Raw genomic sequence first — 17,745 nt, forward strand, 5'->3', positions numbered from 1 at the left:
TGTTTTAATTATTTTTTGAATTAAATTGTTTCCAAACACAACAAGTATTATCCTTAGAAGCTGTCAAAATTGTATCACCTAAGTAACTCATTACAACTGAAAATACGTGATCAGAATGTCCTTTTAATTTTTGTAAACATTCTCCAGTTTCTGTGTCCCAAAACATAGCAGTATGGTCTTGTGATGCAGTGAGCAGATAATGTCCTGCTGGTTCCCAAAAAACCTAAAATCACAAAATAATTATTATCTTTTATTAAATTTATTTTTTACAGATAAATGTAATAGATACTTTTGTTACTTCTCCTGTATGTTCAATCATTGCAGAAATCAAGTCGCCACTGCTTACATCCCAGATACAGGCGCTACAATCACTACTTGCTGTAGCCACTCGACGACCAACTGAATCAAAACAAATGTCTAGTACCTACTCAATAATGAAATTTTTAGGTTATCTGAAACTAGCAAAAAAATTTTTGAATGTCTAACTACCTCATCTGTATGGCCAGAAATTGTGTGACGGCAGCTGTCAGTCTTCCTCACATCCCACAACTTGGCTGTGCCATCCAATGAACTGCTAGCAATCGCTTTACAACTGAAGTCGTAGTGACAAGCAGTCAATTCGGCTGTGTGGCCATATAACGTTGCTATACATCTGTGAATAATAAGATGATATTTTCTATATTGCAAAGCTTTAGATCCAAATGAACAAAAATCAATTAGGTAGTATAAACGGAGTATTAACGACCAGTCAAGTGTGTGTTACATATCATTATTAAGTTACATAATGAATCAAAAGAGATCATTCTATTTTTTTTTTTTTTATAGAGCTGTATATACCCAACAACTGTGTTTATAGGAAAAAATATTTGAACTTCAAAATTTTATATATACGACATACATTTACATTTTTTATTTTTTTTTTTTTTGCCATACATTTGTCCTACTTGACTTTTTTAATGTTCTTATAAAACAGTATTCGTGACTTAGACCAAATTAACTATGCGATCGAAGTCTAAAACAACTCAAAGCTAAACGATCAATTTGTACCACTACCAAATACCAATTTCATTAAATTGACGATAACTAACCGGGCAGTGCGGATGTCCCAAATCTTGATGGTGTTATCGAATGAACCCGTGATCACTGTCGACCCACCACTGCCAAACTGGTTGACTACCACTTCGCCGGTATGTCCTCTTAACGTGGCAACATTTTGGCCTATGAACAATGTAATTATCGTATACATAGATAAGTATACTATTTATTTGTTTGTTTACTACTTTTTTGATTTATTAAAAAAAAAAAATGATATTGTAATGGAAATTATCGTCGGTGCGAGTGTTAAAAACATTTTGTCTATGAAGATTACGTCCTTAAATCATACAACTTAAGTCACGGCGTAGCTTTATATATATGACGAGGGTAGTTAATTCATCAGTGAAAATTACAGGCTCCACAGCAAAACTAACCTGTGACGGCGCTGAACAGTTTGGTTGTTTGGTCCATCGACGAAGTGGCGACAGTCTGCGTAGGCTGATCAACGGCTACCGCGACTACTTCAGCCAAATGACCTCGCATGGTGCATAGACACTCGCAATCGTCTAGCGACCAAATCCTCGCGGTTTTGTCAAACGATCCGGTCAGCGCCCTGGAAAATTATATTTAGTTCAAATTTTCACACGTACATATTTTTGATCGATGGTATAAGTGTCTAGGAGACTTTTGCTCGTACACAGATGGTTATAAAAGTATAAGGTGTCAGGAGCGTCTCTGTTTATAGATTAGGTCAATGATTCTTTTATCATAGGCCACCATAAATTCAGAGCTGCAGTTTAAGTGCACACGTTTTATAGTTTCAGTGCATATCAAGTATTCTGCAATATAAGAATGATCTTATGACTTATATGTACAGACATAATTTACGTATATAGTAATAAAGGTGTATATTCTGTGGGTCTGGACTTGGTTTAATCGTCGGAACCAAACCTCTTCCTCGTTTGGAATGGGAATGGTGCCTTAGTGGGCAACGACGCTCGTCATTTGCACACATCGTATATAAAACTAACCTTCCAGTAATGGCTAATGACACGACGTATACCGCGTTCTCGTGACCGACGAGCGTCGACATTTCCATACCCGTCCGGGTGTTCCAAATCTTGCAAGTCCGATCATAGCTTCCGGTAGCGCAACTGCAGTACACACAAAAATCCATTTATTCATATCTATATTCTATAATATATACATCGGCAAAATATCGAAATCTATCAATGTGCAAGTATTGAGGTCTAAGGACTAAGAAGAAAAATTTAATTAGCCTATGATCGATAATATTCTATGGTTTATTACTAACAAACCCGAGCATTGAGTATATAGATTATATAGGCAATATAATGTGTTTAAAAATGCCTTGGCGCGCAGAGCAATACATTATTTAATTTTAAATAATTGTAGTTTGTAGTAGTCTGTGTAGACTTTAAGTCTTTTAATAACAATTGTAAGGCCAGTCATAAGTCATGGTGTACGGATCGGAATTCGGAAAGTTGGGCAGTGGGTAATAAAATTAAACAGAGATAAATGTATAGCGGAGATGACTAGATAAGAGCGCTAAATTGCTAAAAGTTTATGTGTAGGATGACACTAGAGAGGATATAATAAAAATAAAATTATTCGGGTCAATTTTGATGTGATACCCATTGTAGACAAAATGAGGAAGAATAGGTTGAGATAGTACGGTTATGTTATGAGGAGAAGTGACTTGTGGAGGTAGCGAGAATGATGGAGAAGTTTTCGAATTTTGTTTAAAACAAACTTACAGATTAGACATTTTGACAATTAGACATTTTGTCTAGATGGTAGATACTAGATAGATATTATTAACGATACCATGCAGTTGTAATAGGTAGGTACTTGGTAAAAATGTTTAATTATGAGATGATTCTGTATTTCTGTTTGAAATTGTGGTATTTGTAAATACTACTTTTTCGGTGGTGATTTTTTTATTACGACTATTTATAAAATCAAAATGTATCTAATTATTATTGTTATGAATTTTAACTTTTTTTGGTGAACATTTATAAAAATGTATCAACATACCTATATAAAATATATTTATAAATATTTTGGCTCTCGGTATGATTGTATTTGTCTGTATGACTCTCGAATACCTTCATATTATCCATCCCTGTTATAACTATTTTGGAATATTTAAATTTTTATTTGATACAAACATGTTATTTCCGGATATAATTAGTATATTTCGATTTAATGGTACCTAGTAATTTGTTTTATATAAACAATTCATATAAAAAACACACAATTGATTTTAAAATGCGTAATAAATGACTACATCATATTCGATTAAATCATTAAACAAAGTAATAGACTGACAAAATTCATATTATTAGGTACTTACTTTATATGTACCAAGTACCTATATAAAGTGCTTAAAGTATTACTATCACTAGTATCTAATTTTTTTTATTTTTATCTATGAAATTTACAATCTATACTTAATGGCACAATAAGTAAATATGATACAGGAATAAACATATAAGCTATAGCCTATAAGGTATCAAAAACATATTAGACATAGGCTAACAGTTTACAATAAATAATACTTATACATGTTAGGTAGTTTGAGAAAAGCAGCCACCCACTAGTGACACTTACGTTTGATGATAAATATACTCTTATATATTATTATTTAATCATTTTTTTTTGTATTTAGTTGTTGAGGAGATCACGGCACCATTTACGTTTTAACCTTCTTGAGAGTTACCAGGAATATTTGTGAAAGAGAGATTTCTAGCAAGCGGATTGAGATCTAAAATTTAAATAGAGTAAATTAAGAAATTTTGTTTATTTTTTTTTGGTATTACTTTGTGTTTTCGTATATCATATCATCTTTTTGAATTATTTGTATAACTGTTGTTAATTAATACACAGTAATATTAAATTACCTTGCTGGTAAAATAATAATTTTCTTGATTAATGGGTACCTACCTACAAACTACAACTATAATACGTCTATAATAAACTAAGTTTACCTATATAGGTAGTCGAAGGAAACAAGCAAGCATATCACATAGTGTCATAGTGTAATTATTATTATTTAAAATATATTACTTTATTGTTTATCATATAATATCTATCTATCTATTTAAAGTAAAATATTTAAATTATGAAAAACTATAAAGATGTAGATAGGTAGGTACTATTTTTAAGATACTTATAGAAAATTCGTAATTTAAATAAATTTATAAATAAAATAAATATAAAATTGTATTAAATTGATAATTTGCATTTATATATAATAAATATTTTAAAATTAATTAAATTATCTAATTAAGTTAAAGGGCCTAAATTATAATTTATTTTATAATAACAATAAAAGTCAATAGGTACTACATTTTGGTATGATAATGGTTTCCTGTTTGCTGTTATATTAATTATACAGGAAATGTTTAGTTTTGACATGCAATAGAGTTAATATGTAATAAAAAAAAAATGAAGGAAATATCAAAATACAGGCATAATTATTAGGTATATTACAAAAGAATTTAGGTACCTACGTTATGAAATAAAATAAGATATATAATTTAGTATAAGAAAAACACGTTTTGAAAGAAATTGGAAATGGATTATGGAACGTATTGAAAAAGAATGAGGTTGGAAATAATACGTTTTGAAAAACAATAACAGTGCCAATCGATTCCTCTCTATTTTTCGATACGAATATCGCTTAACTCGATTTTACCAAAATAAGCAAACAATAACACAATTTGGAATTTTCATAGAAACACCTCAGTTCATTTTGACGATGAATATGTTTTGTTTCTACCACCTTTTAAAATGAAGAAACAATATAACACAATTTCATTTTATTTAGAAATTCAAAATCATATTTGATTTTTACCTATACCTACCTATCTTTCAAAATTATTACTGATTTTTTTTGAATAATTTTATTCAGTTAATACTGTATTTTTTTAAAAAACTTATCAGAATACTTTTATAGTAGGTACCTACATTAATAATACATTTTATTAACAAAATATATTCAATGTTCATATATTTTTTTTTCAAAAATGCCTTTCCTTAATGTTGTGGCCTCATGAATCGCCCATTAAGTTTTCTAACAGAAGTAGATAATTTTGCAATCATGTTTTTTGGATATCTAAGCTTGCCTAGTTTTAAAATATATTTACTCACATATCTCCGAATTTGTCAATGGATACATTTGTTATTGGTAACAAATGACCACTGCTTAGAGTTTTGTCAACATGGAAAACATCAAGGACATTGTCCCATTTTTTGAAAAATATTTTATCTTTAAGTTTTTGCAAGATTGTTTCCAGCTGAGGCAAGATTTTAGCAGTGATCAATGGTTCATCGCCCGCAATCCGAGCAGCTAGTGCTTCAACATTTGTCCTAAAATTTAATATTTAATAAATTGAAATACATAAAATATATCCCTACAATTAGCATATTAACTAGTGTTATAATTTGTTTATGTTAAAATAATTAATTTTAAACTTACTCTTGTTCAATATCAAACAAATCCAAAATTTTTTGCTTTATTTTCTTTTGCTTCTGGTATTCAAATATAATACCTATAAATTATATTTGACGCAAACATTGATAAGTATGTACTATGATTATCTATATTAGTACAAAACTATTACCTGGTGGATAATATCTTATGTAAAATTTTTTTAATTTCATATAAATCTCATTATTACATATAAGTACATTACTCAAATTGTTCAAGTGTACATGTTTCATAAAGCTTTTTCAATGTTTCCATAGTTACGTAAGATGTTGGATCTAAATATTATTATTGACCCTGGGGGATTTTTTTTTAAAAACATACTATTATCATGTATTATTCTTATAATAATAATTGTTATGTTTTATTCTTGTTATAGTATTGTTAGTACTTGTAACTTATTTGTATAAGGTTTATCAGAATTTTTGAATATTTAGTGATAAACTAATAAATTAATCTTTACCCCTATAATATTGAAAAACAATGAATAATGATTATAAAATGTATACGCTGACAATATATTATAATACATAAATATTTTTTTATTTAAAACAAAAATAAAATTTTACAATAAAAATATTATAATATGAATAATCATAATGATAAAATATATATACATACATTTAATTAACTAGATGGGTTTACATACTTTAAAATTGTATATGAATTTCTCATGGAAGGAATAAATGGATTTTGTTTTATTATTTTAAAATTACTTAATTAGTTAATGTAACTTAATCATAAAATATACACAAATTCCGTAGTATAAAAAAAAATGTAGGTACTAAATCTTCATTAAATGGAGCACGTCAATTGGTTTGTTTGATTGAAAAAAATAACAATTACAGTATTAAACACTGATTATAAATATTAAATATAGAACAAAATATAATAATTCACAAGATTAAAGATTAAAAAGCTTATAATATATCATACATAACATAAAAATAAACATTAATTAGTAATTACTATAATAATTTGCAATATAATTTTAAATAAAAATTAATTGTACATAATGTCTATAATATGTATAGGAAGAAAACATTATATAATTATTATTAATTATCATTACATTTATGTAAATGTCTTAAACACATTTCCAACATAATGCAATGTATGATGAACAAAATATTGCACCTAAGTTAACAAGTAACACGTTGATCAAAAATTATTTGACACTCTTTGCGATCTTGGCTGCTTTTTTTGCCTCATGTTTTAATGTTTTTTTAATGTTCTGATCAGCTTCTGTCAATTCATTGAACTTCCGGGTAGCTAAAATGTATTAAATATAATATAATATATTTCATTGTTATTAGTTATTTTCTATTAATATACCTGCATTCTTGCGTTTTTTGTTAGAGACATCAGAACTTTTTGATTTTGGTTTGCGGTTGATTAATCCAAATGACGCAGATAAATTGAGACCATTGGAATCCTGGTTGTTTAAGAATTCATTAACCATATAAGCTTGTACAGCTACTGCACCGATCGAACATATTAATTTAAATGTGGGAGTATTGAAGTCACGCAACTCTCCACTGTATTGCACGTTTTTAAGACCAAACCATAGCATTGTCTGAGATAGAATTAATGACAGCGTTTGTACAACATAGAAAGTCCAGTTGTACACATTTTGGGCCACTAATAAAAACACACATTTTAATAAAACAATTGTTTGTTAATCATAAGTCACTAAAATAGCTTACATTGAACTTTTTTACTATCTTCTTCTTTCTCAGTGATGTCAATCAATTTAACGGCATGTTTAATAAATCCACAAATATAATGCAACAATAGTAATACAACACCAATGCGGTGGAAGCTGAAAGATAATACACAAAATTAATTAATAAAATATTTATTTTGTCTTTTCTGCTGTTTGTGTAAGAAAATGCTTTAAAATTACTTAGTTATATAAATGGCCGATACAAATGTCAAATATAATACAGAATATTTCACTCTGCTAAACATATCTTCTTTTTTAATTTTTTGGAAATAAAGTTCTGGCATAATATGAGCCCAGTAAGCAAATTGGATTATGTAAAAGAATTTTGTTGAGAATGATAGTGCGGTGTACGGATATCCAATCCATATTGATGAAAGATTAGCCAACCAATTTCCTCTGGAAAATATATAGAGTATAAATATTATATAATATCTAAGTTTGAAAAAAAATATTGATGAACTTTCCATTATAAATTATACAACAATCTTTATAAAATACTTACTTCACAACAATGTCTAATGCCCAAATCATAGAAATTGCATTAAATACAATCAGTTGTCCAGATTCATTGAATTGTGAATTCTTTGATTTGGATAAATGCAATTTACGGCAAATTTTCTGTAAAAAATTTTTTTTAGATAATTAACTATTAATTACTAATCACTATTCATTAATTACATAAATAATGTTGATTGTAAACAGCAGTGAATTTAAGAAAGAGTTAACCTAATCTACCCTCCTAGGTTATTTTTTTAAACTGTTACTTGAATTAAATCAGAATAAAGAATAATAAGAACTTCATTTAATAAGTATAATAGTTTGATATTTATTGTTTTTTTTTTTTCAAATAGAATTATTTGTGTTTAGGAATTTATTTTTTTTTATACTGAACCTGTTTTAAAGTGCTATATCACACAAAACTTTTCAAATTTGGACCTCTTCAAAATATATTTTTAGTTATGGCCTTATAAGTACATATGATAGTAATTCATAAGTTCTTTAAATAAGCTTTATATCTTCCACTGATTATAGATATACAAATTATAATTTTATAAAGAGCCTCTTATGATTAGTAGATTTACAGCTTAAAAGTTGACTAAATTAACTATGAAGATAAATTAGTAATTACTTAAATATGATTTAAATTCAGAATAGGTATCATTTATTTCTTATTTTATATCTAAAAAAATTAGGTTCCTAAACCTCTAACCTATTTTATTTTTATACATAGATGAAATTATTGAACCCAATACATATAAGACATTTTAGTGTCATAGTTTATAGTAAATTGTTAGCTCAAATGGTTTTTTTTTTTATAATTAATATCAAACCATAAAGACTTTAAAAAGAAATGATACTCATGAATAACATGCACATTTTATAAAAAATAACACAAAATTCAGAAATAATATTAGTAATTTTTGTGTTTTGAAACTTTTACATATTATTATATGTAATACTTTAGAAGTTACATGTAAGTAAGTAGGTATGCTATACTTACATCCAAAACATATTCTTGAATGATGGCATGGAATATGATACAAATGAGGAAATAGAAGAATATAGCAAACAAATCCTTTAAACCGGTACCATATGTTTGTAAGGCGTTTGGATTTTCTCCGGAGGTTTGAACATATTGCAGGGCTACGAACAATGAAGACACCGGTGCGGTTATCTGCAATGTAAAGCAAAAACAATATAATAGAACAACAATAACAAAACAAGAATGATCGAAATAAGAAATTAGTTGTGGTGGCTTTGACTCACATGAACCATGAGACCGATTACAATAACCATGGCCACACAGGATATTATGTCTGCATGGTTTTGGATGACGAACTCATGGCTGAGTATGGGCAGATTCTTGTTGGCATTACTCTTTCGGCCTTTGATTGGGGCCATTTTCAAAACAGTACCGTTCTTCAACAGCTGCAGAAATATCGAGATTCAGTCAAGTACTCGGGCAAGACGTGACAATCGATGAAAACGGGTCAGGCGGAAGAGACTAAAAGTACGACTGTCAGTGGAGTGACTGTGAAGTACATTGAAGATCAGAAAGCGACCGCAGTCGTTGGCACCCGGACCTGAGTGTGTGGCAGTTGAGTTGGCCGTTTACAGGTTGCTGATGTGTCAATATAATACACCTGTCGGCGTGTGTTTACATTTTCCGTTTATTTTTTTTTTTTATTGATAATGTCGGCGGCTAGTGATAACCACATATTGGTCACGGACCTAATGCGCCTATTGGCCGCTAGATGTCACGCGCCGTCACCGTTAAACAGTTAACCGTTATTATTATAATATAATAAATTATTTTTTTTCTAGTGTTATTAGTTTATTACCTAGATAGGTACTTAAAGTTATTAGTTGAGCCACTTAGGGTGAGAATTATTTTGTAATAAAAAATTCAAAATATGTGAATATTTATGTTGTGATTTTTGTCTAAATATGTAGGTATTAAAATACACGAAATATTTAACAAAAATTATTTATTTATAATTACTTAGTTTTTAAAATTTAAACAGGTAGGTAGTTAAAAAAAAAAAAAGTACCTACCTAATAGAGGAAACTGGAAAGTATAATAATATTATTAATACCAACGGAAGTAAGTACCTACAAGACATCAACACGATATGTCATAGTCATTTAATTCTAGAAGTGTAAAGTTCTATACGCTTATAATACGACGTTTGCAAGTTATAATACTTTATAAGAAGTTGTAGAAACTCGAAACTCTAATATCTAAAAATTGCGTAAACGTTAAACTTGATTTATTTCATTGTTTTTGCTTTATAAATAAAATTTAACTATACTTAGTTTCTACTGTTTAAGTTAGTTATTCATCATTGATCAGTAAAATAGCTATTAGCTATTTTCCTTAATTGATTTTTGATATTTTGTTGTACCTACCTAATTCAAAAACGAATAACAACCAACTTGAAATTTTGATCAAATGTAATGATCACTTTCTATAAATAATATTATTTTCAAAAAAATTGACTCTTTTTGTGCTCTTTAATACATTTAAAAATTAAAATTGTTTATTGGTTTTTAGTTTGCTTGGGTAAAAAGTTTGAAAACTTCATAGGTACCTACCTACAAGGTTTCTCACAATTAATTCATACAAGAACCAAAAAATCTAAATAAAGTTTAATATAAACTTGATTTTGTTTTATAGGTATTTGAAGTACGAATTTGGAAGAAATTCTATATTTAAAAGAAGAATAAGAATTTTATTAATTTTGTTGTAATTCAAAAACATTTGTCGTGGAGATTTGAAACGTTTACGTACCTTCGTTATTATTTTTTTTCTCAAAATTTGATAGTATGCTTTCAAGTTTTTATTACATTTAGAAAAATAAGCTCAAGTGATAAATATGATTAAATACAAAAAAGACAGAAAGATGAGGCCTCCTAACAAAGGTACTTCAATGTGAATATAAATTTGAGATAGCGAAACTATTAATAATAATAGGTACAATAAATACATAGGTAATATAGTACTAGGTTACTAGATATGTAGTAGTAGTTATAAAATAATAATAATAATCATAGCTAAAAGTGATACAAATTTTTTACGTATTAACCATTATATTTTATATAAAACAAACAATGATATTTTCAAAACATTTGAATGAATATTTTGATGAATTTTTATCTGACATGATGAAAGACAGTTTTATGACATAAACTATACATACTAAAATGTAGATAATAACTTGTTTAAATGTAATAATAATGACTTATAAGTTTTTATAATTAAAAAAGTAGTATAGGGAAATAGATATGTGTAGGTCGCACTTTGGATTAGTGCTTAGTCTATTTCTAGTTTATACCATATTACTATAAACAGAAATATAAATAGAACTATAGTAATTAATAGAAATATAATAATATTCCGATTTACCATCATTACTCAGAATCGTTTTTTGTATGTAGTGATTTTTCATTGAATTCAAATTTAACAAATTCATTACAATTACGAGGTATACTCGACTCTTACTGTATAACATAGTGGTTTTCTGTTTACCTCCTTTTTAATTTTAATTTATTCAAATGATTCGTATTACTTTACAAACATAACAGTTACGACTACTTATGAAGTATTAAAGTGAGATTGTTCTTAAAAACTTATCATTTCTCATCCAAAATCCTTTAGCTTACGGTTATTTGTGTGTCTTAATAATTAGTGATTTATGCTTTAATTTTTTTTTTTTACATGACGTATATTTTTCAGTTATATATATTTAATATTTATACAGTAAAAATGTACAGGGTTTTATATTTTACAATTTGAGAATTATAGGCGAATAGTAAAATTTAAAAAATATAAAACAACTTTTTGATACACTATATATTTTTTACCATTTTGATAAGAGTATAATAAATATGTAATATTTAAAATATAGGTATAGGTAATAATTAGCCACTTAAAACATTTGACGCTGTTGTATTATGTTGTATTATATGGTTGGTAGATACATAGTTTGTTCATAATTAATTGAATGAGCAAATTACTTGTCATTGACATTAATAAACTGAACGTTATGATATTCTGTGTTAAACAAGATAATATGTAAAACACATTTTGACGTCTTTTCATTTGCTTTATTCCAACTTCCTTTTATAGCTGTACAAAATACATTCAAAGACTTTCTTGTTTTTCTATCTATGTAGGAAACTAGGATTCTTCTATATTAGTTTATTACAAATAATATACACAGAAAAAGCATTTGATAGTGGGAAAAACTGACAGATGTCTGTTCGTGTTCATATATTAATATTTGTGGTCTTACAATATAGGTAGGTATGCATCATTTTATAATATTTGAATATGTTCGAACATCGTTCGTATAATATAAATATGCAAAATTATAATAAACTGAAGAAGTCTTTCTGCCATAAGTATTGGGTGTAGGAATCTAACCTTGTCAGTGATTTATGTAAGAGGTCACTGTACAACGAAATATATGAATTTTTTTTTTTTATTTACTTCTGCTGAGTTATACGATAGGTATATTATATAAATATATATATATATATTTATCATATATTTAAATAATTAACTTACCTAATTAAAATATTTTAACCTAAACTTTATTATTGTTTCATTAAAAAAAAAAAATAGTATTAGGTACCTCAATTATTGCCTGCGTAAAAGTCTATTATACTACATGCATAGACCTTACATATATCTATACGATTGAAACTCAAGTAAGAATAATAAGTTAGGAAATTTATTTTTGGTTTATGCTAATATGTATAGGGTGTGGCTAACAAAGCCAAGCATGGTTTTATTAGGTATAATAATTAGATAGAGATAGGAACACTTTATAATCATACATATTTTTACTATTTTTAATTCAAGTCGAACACTTGATATACTTAATCATATTCAAAATATACTCTATATTATAAATTTGTGAATCAGTAAATAGACAACAATAATTGGCATTGGTACTAAAATGGTTTTTGTAATATTGGTAAAGATAAGACCGTAGCCAGGGTTAGGTTAGGTCCTACAACTATTATTAATTATTATACAAAGACCTCAAAATAAAAAAAATGCAAGATCAAATAAACGCCTTGGATTTAAATTTCCATAGTTACTATATAGATTAACTGGATTAATGTTCACTTTAATTTAGATATACGCCTACATCTCAAATACGCTTTTAATGCGGTACATACGATACATATGAGATCTTACTAATTATTATATTTTAAGTTAATCTTTAGTATTTTAATCTACTACAGTAATGAAATCTATTTGTCTACATTTTTCTTTACTACGTCTAACCAATCTTATTTGTAGGTAGGTACCTATTATTATATTAAATTATTAAATTATTATTATACTTAATAGTCATAAATGTACTTACTGATTTGTATTTATTCACCACTGTACCATTATAAATTATTTATTAAGATAAAAATGTCTTATTTTACTAAAAAAAAAAAAAATTGAACTAGGTATTGTGAGACTATAACTCTTCAAAAAATTATTTTGCATCGTTACTGGAATTGATGTGGGCGGGTAACAGTAACGCTGTGATCTATTGATATGGCTGACGGTCATTATTTATTTGTTTTCAATTTAAAACAATTAAACATTGATTTATTATAAAAAAATATAAAGGTAATATAAACGATAACTTATTAACTAATCGCGTGGTTTTTATTGTATATAGCCGTTATTTCATTATTTATATTTTAACTTAAAATATTGTTTGTATTTCACAATCTCTTGCTGTATATATATACGTACATTTTTTTTTTTGACATAATGGAAATGAATAATTGTATTATAATATTATATTGAGAATAACAGCATTGAAGATTTGTCTCATTGAATGGATTTTTTAATTATAAGTATGAATTTAAGTTTGCTATTTTGTATTAAAATTAAAAAAATTAATAAACTAATAAAATTATTAATTTAATAGGCTATAAATAATGTTTTTTTTTTTTTTTTATGAATTTTGTTCAACAAATTTGTGTACATATTTTTATTTAGAATTTAAAGTTATTATTGTTTCCATTTTATTAAAAAACCTTTAAACGAAAATCCGAAAATTTTTTTTTTAGTTTCGGACACTGAGTTAAAAATATAATGTAATATGATGAATGGATATTTCCATTCAAGTATTGAATATTTTCCCTTTAATAATGATATTTGTTCCCTCTGACATATATAAAACTATAAAAGTATGTATATTATATCAATACCGTTGAAGCTTTTGAAGCCTACTATGTTTCTACTGTATTAGTAAAGTAGGTAGATTTTATACAATTAAATTGGAATAATGTTGAACTAAAGATATAAGTGAATCATAAAATAATAATAAGTTTAAGGATTATATTTACGATTGTTGACAAGTTATCATTATATATTAATATATTATGGGTTTTCATTGAAAGTCTGCAAATAATTATAACTATAGTTATAACATCAATGCTTTTATTTTTAAATAGAAGTTTTGAATTTAAAAAACGTCTTACAAAACCGTCAATTTATTTTAATTATCAATGATAATACTATGTAGATGCGAGTGAATTTCCAGTTTATTATTAATTAAACTTTCTAGTTATGCAAAATATATAAGAAAAAATCAATGTAAGTTCATACATATTAAAGTTCTGGTTTTCAATAAACCTATAAGTAAGATTATTCTTTTTTGAACTATTCAATACCGAGTACAGGCATTACATGATTTTACTTTTTTATTTATTTATTTATTTATTATTTTTTTTTGAGGCACTCGCTAAGCTATTTTCTTTATTAAAATATTTTTACCTTTTAAAGTTGAATAGAATAATGATGCCTATACGTAAAATATAACTAAAGTCACGGTGAAAATACCATTCGTATATTTTTAAATAGGTATATACTTTAAAAGTTTGTATCACAAGCATAATAATATTAAGTAACATCAAATCGACTCATTTGTCAGAAAATTATAATTGCCGTGATCTAATTTTTAATATTATATTTCAAACTTTTAAAAAAAGTTATTTTTTATACCCCTACTCTATTAATTATTACATTATTTACGTGAATACCAGGTCGAAGTATTCAGCACATATAAGTATATGTATCCAACTCTTTTGAATTTTACATTTTTATTTTTATCAATCGTTTTTGCATAAATTTGTAGATATTATATGAATGTAGGATTAATTATAAATTTAATCTGGAGGATGGTATGTGATTATTTTATCACGAACCTGGAACCACTCATTATTTTAAAGGCTATTTAAATTGTAGAAAATATTTATTTTATACAACTTACAGTTGAAACAAAACAATTTTTTAATTTTTTTTTTTTAATTATAGTTTTTACTTTTTTAGATACATTTTAGTTTGTAAATTTACTATGTACGATACAGTTTACTCCGATAATGTGTTAGTAGGAATAGAAGATACAACAACTATAGGGTTAACATATTATAAACAATTGAGTCAGAACAGTAATATTAGTGACTGCTGTTATTTAATTAATTTTTGTACATTAATTATAATTTATACTTAATATTTCAACAATAAATTAAATCATTTACAAAAATGTTAATACATGTATTGCTGTAATGCTGTATATTGGTAGAAATTTGTTTCTCTTATTTTTAATTATTTTATGTACGAGTTTATATTTTAAATTTACATATACATCAAAATTGTTTTAAAGTCATACTTAAGTTTTATTGCAAACATTACAAACTTAATTCTATTTTCTGTAAAATTATTAAAACATTCATATTATTAAACATAGCTACATAAAAGGCCTACCACAAGAACCCAAACCTTAATTAGGTTTTAAAATATTTTTTTGCCATCGGTTGTCAATTTGTCATGTTTGTCATGTTCACGTAAACAAAAAAAGTATATTTTTTATCCTTAAAGTTTTGCATTTTTTATATCACGTATATTGTAATATTAATATGCAATATTATTTTTATACTTAAATACATATTATAAAACTTTGTAATAGTTCATCATAATATAGACAGTACACATTAATGTACACATAGGCACACATGGTATAAAATAGAATTTAAAAACTATAATTAAATAATAATAATTATTATAATTATTATTATAGACCTCAATTATTGGGGTCTATTATATTTTCTCCGTTTTACGCATTTTTAAACTACTTGTGTGGACATTGCGGTAATTGGTTGTACCTTTAAAATATATGACAAGAATCTGTACGATTTTATGTGGCTCATTACATCAATAGGGCATTTGAATGAATCTTGTAGGTTGTCAATCATTATTCATTAACACGAAAAAAATCTTGAACCTTTGTTTAGATCATATAATTCAAATCGTGTTATGCGTATACCTATTTAGTTTAAATGTAAAAGTAGCGTACGGACGTCGAACGGATACAATACTTGTCTTATGTATAGTTATTATTGCTTATAATGAAGTGATTCTTTGTCGTACGTAACATCATCATCACTGCAATCTAAATATACTAAATAGAAATAATAATATCGTTATTTTTTAAGCTACAAAAAGTATAGGTACTATAATTATTGTGTTCCTATAAGCGTCCTAAGCTAAACATTTGAATCTGAGCCCATAATAATGATTCTGTGGCCAAAACGTTATTTCGCATATCTTATGATTTGAAAAATTTTCAACTATTATATACCAACATATCACAATTGCACTTATGTCGATATTAAAACACAGGTACTAAAAAAATTATTTCCCTACACTGTTGTATATCTGTTTAGTTGTAACTAGACATAATATATTTCAGATAACATAGTATATCATCGAATTTCGATATAATTTTTGAAAACACGTAGTTATACCTATAGTCACGTTCGACTCGGTTAATCGATTATCGCGTTAAATTATTAAAATAATCTCTTTACCGACAAGAGCTTGATAGAGTATCGTAATAAACTCGCAAATTCGCAAATTCAAAGTTAATAACTTGTCGTTGTTTTTTTTTTGTATTTAGCTCGTGCACAATACGTAATATCGACAATATTAAAATGTTCTTCTCGGCCTCTTAACGATGACGAGCACTGCGGTCCTAACCACACTCCGTCGGCGCGAGTGTCGAGCGTGGGCGACGGTCTTGTGCGCAAATAAAAATAATAACATCATTAACAAACATTGCATATCGCACAATATTGTTGTCGTACCATATTATTGTTATTGTTGAGGGGCGGCGGCGGCGCGACCGGTTCGTCGTCGGTGGGGTGGGGCGGCGGGACGGCGGTGCAGATAACGACGACGTCGGGAAGAACCGCCGAACCGGTGTGGCAGTGTGTCGCGAACGCGTGTCCCCGTAACGTATCCCGTCCGAGTCGCGTGCGCTCGTCTCGCGTGTCGTTTATTTATTTATTTCCGTTTTCGTCGTGTCGCACCGCCGCCGACGCCGATCGGAACGCGTTCACCATTCGGTCGCTCTCGGACCGCTCGACGGACACATTTCGACGGCCGCCATCGATCCCGCCGGCGGCATGAACGCCGCCGCGGCTTACCCGGGTTTCTCGGAGTACGCGGGCTACTCCGACAACGCGACCGCCGCCGCCGCCGCCGCGACCGACCCGTCAGCGGCGGCGGCGGACGGCCTGGCCGACGACGGCAAACGATTGCGCCGGCGGTCCCGGACCGCGGTTTTCACCGGTTTTCGGACCGTCTTCGAACCGTCCACCAACCGGTTGTCGATGAAGATCTACGGCAGCGAGAAGGCCGTGCTCAAGGAACGGCTCAGGCAACGGTCCCTGGGCGCCTGGGTCATCCACCCCTGTTCCAAGTTCAGGTAATAGTCACGCTGCCGGCCCATTCTAGTGTTTTTAGCGACTTTTATCGCTCCCCCCCCCAAAAAAAAACCCGTTCGAGTCGACTACAGCGATTTTTATGTATCGTAATAATCTATACCAAAATTTAGTCCACACCCGCCGAGTTAAACCACCCCGTGACTCGCCGCTGTTTCTACCCGGG

The 17,745-nt window shown here is 28.4% G+C and overlaps 3 protein-coding genes across 5 annotated transcripts in view; 1 reads left to right on the forward strand and 2 right to left on the reverse strand.

The window, feature by feature from the left end:
• Nucleotides 1–4: 4 nt before the first annotated feature.
• LOC114122840 (dynein assembly factor with WDR repeat domains 1-like) lies at nt 5–5,764 on the reverse strand. Of its 2 annotated transcripts, XM_027985613.2 has the most exons (9): nt 5,685–5,764; nt 5,540–5,612; nt 5,212–5,430; nt 2,067–2,189; nt 1,470–1,648; nt 1,089–1,218; nt 490–652; nt 290–424; nt 5–223 (listed from the first exon to the last, which is right to left on the reverse strand). In XM_027985613.2, the coding sequence occupies exons 1-9, from the start codon at nt 5,722–5,724 to the stop codon at nt 5–7; spliced, it is 1,281 nt and encodes a 426-aa protein (XP_027841414.2). In that variant the 5' UTR covers nt 5,725–5,764. The 2 variants fall into 2 exon arrangements, with proteins under 2 accessions (XP_027841414.2, XP_050055861.1); XM_050199904.1 differs by lacking the exons at nt 5,212–5,430; nt 5,540–5,612; nt 5,685–5,764 and adding an exon at nt 3,094–3,234.
• Nucleotides 5,765–6,067: 303 nt separating this feature from the next.
• LOC114122834 (translocating chain-associated membrane protein 1) lies at nt 6,068–9,422 on the reverse strand. The gene is made up of 7 exons (XM_027985605.2): nt 9,042–9,422; nt 8,776–8,949; nt 7,777–7,892; nt 7,455–7,670; nt 7,255–7,370; nt 6,884–7,189; nt 6,068–6,820 (listed from the first exon to the last, which is right to left on the reverse strand). The coding sequence occupies exons 1-7, from the start codon at nt 9,174–9,176 to the stop codon at nt 6,717–6,719; spliced, it is 1,167 nt and encodes a 388-aa protein (XP_027841406.2). The 5' UTR covers nt 9,177–9,422; the 3' UTR covers nt 6,068–6,716.
• Nucleotides 9,423–17,047: 7,625 nt separating this feature from the next.
• Nucleotides 17,048–17,745, forward strand: part of LOC114122829 (potassium/sodium hyperpolarization-activated cyclic nucleotide-gated channel 2) — a 35,330-nt gene continuing 34,632 nt past the window's right edge. For both annotated transcript variants that reach the window (XM_050200473.1, XM_027985600.2), the window contains exon 1: nt 17,048–17,563. In XM_050200473.1, coding sequence (XP_050056430.1) covers nt 17,262–17,563 — 302 coding nt within the window. In that variant the 5' untranslated portion in view covers nt 17,048–17,261. The remainder of the gene's footprint in view (nt 17,564–17,745) is intronic.

This window comes from Aphis gossypii, chromosome 2, assembly GCF_020184175.1.
Source record: "Aphis gossypii isolate Hap1 chromosome 2, ASM2018417v2, whole genome shotgun sequence".
Taxonomy (NCBI): domain Eukaryota; kingdom Metazoa; phylum Arthropoda; class Insecta; order Hemiptera; family Aphididae; genus Aphis; species Aphis gossypii.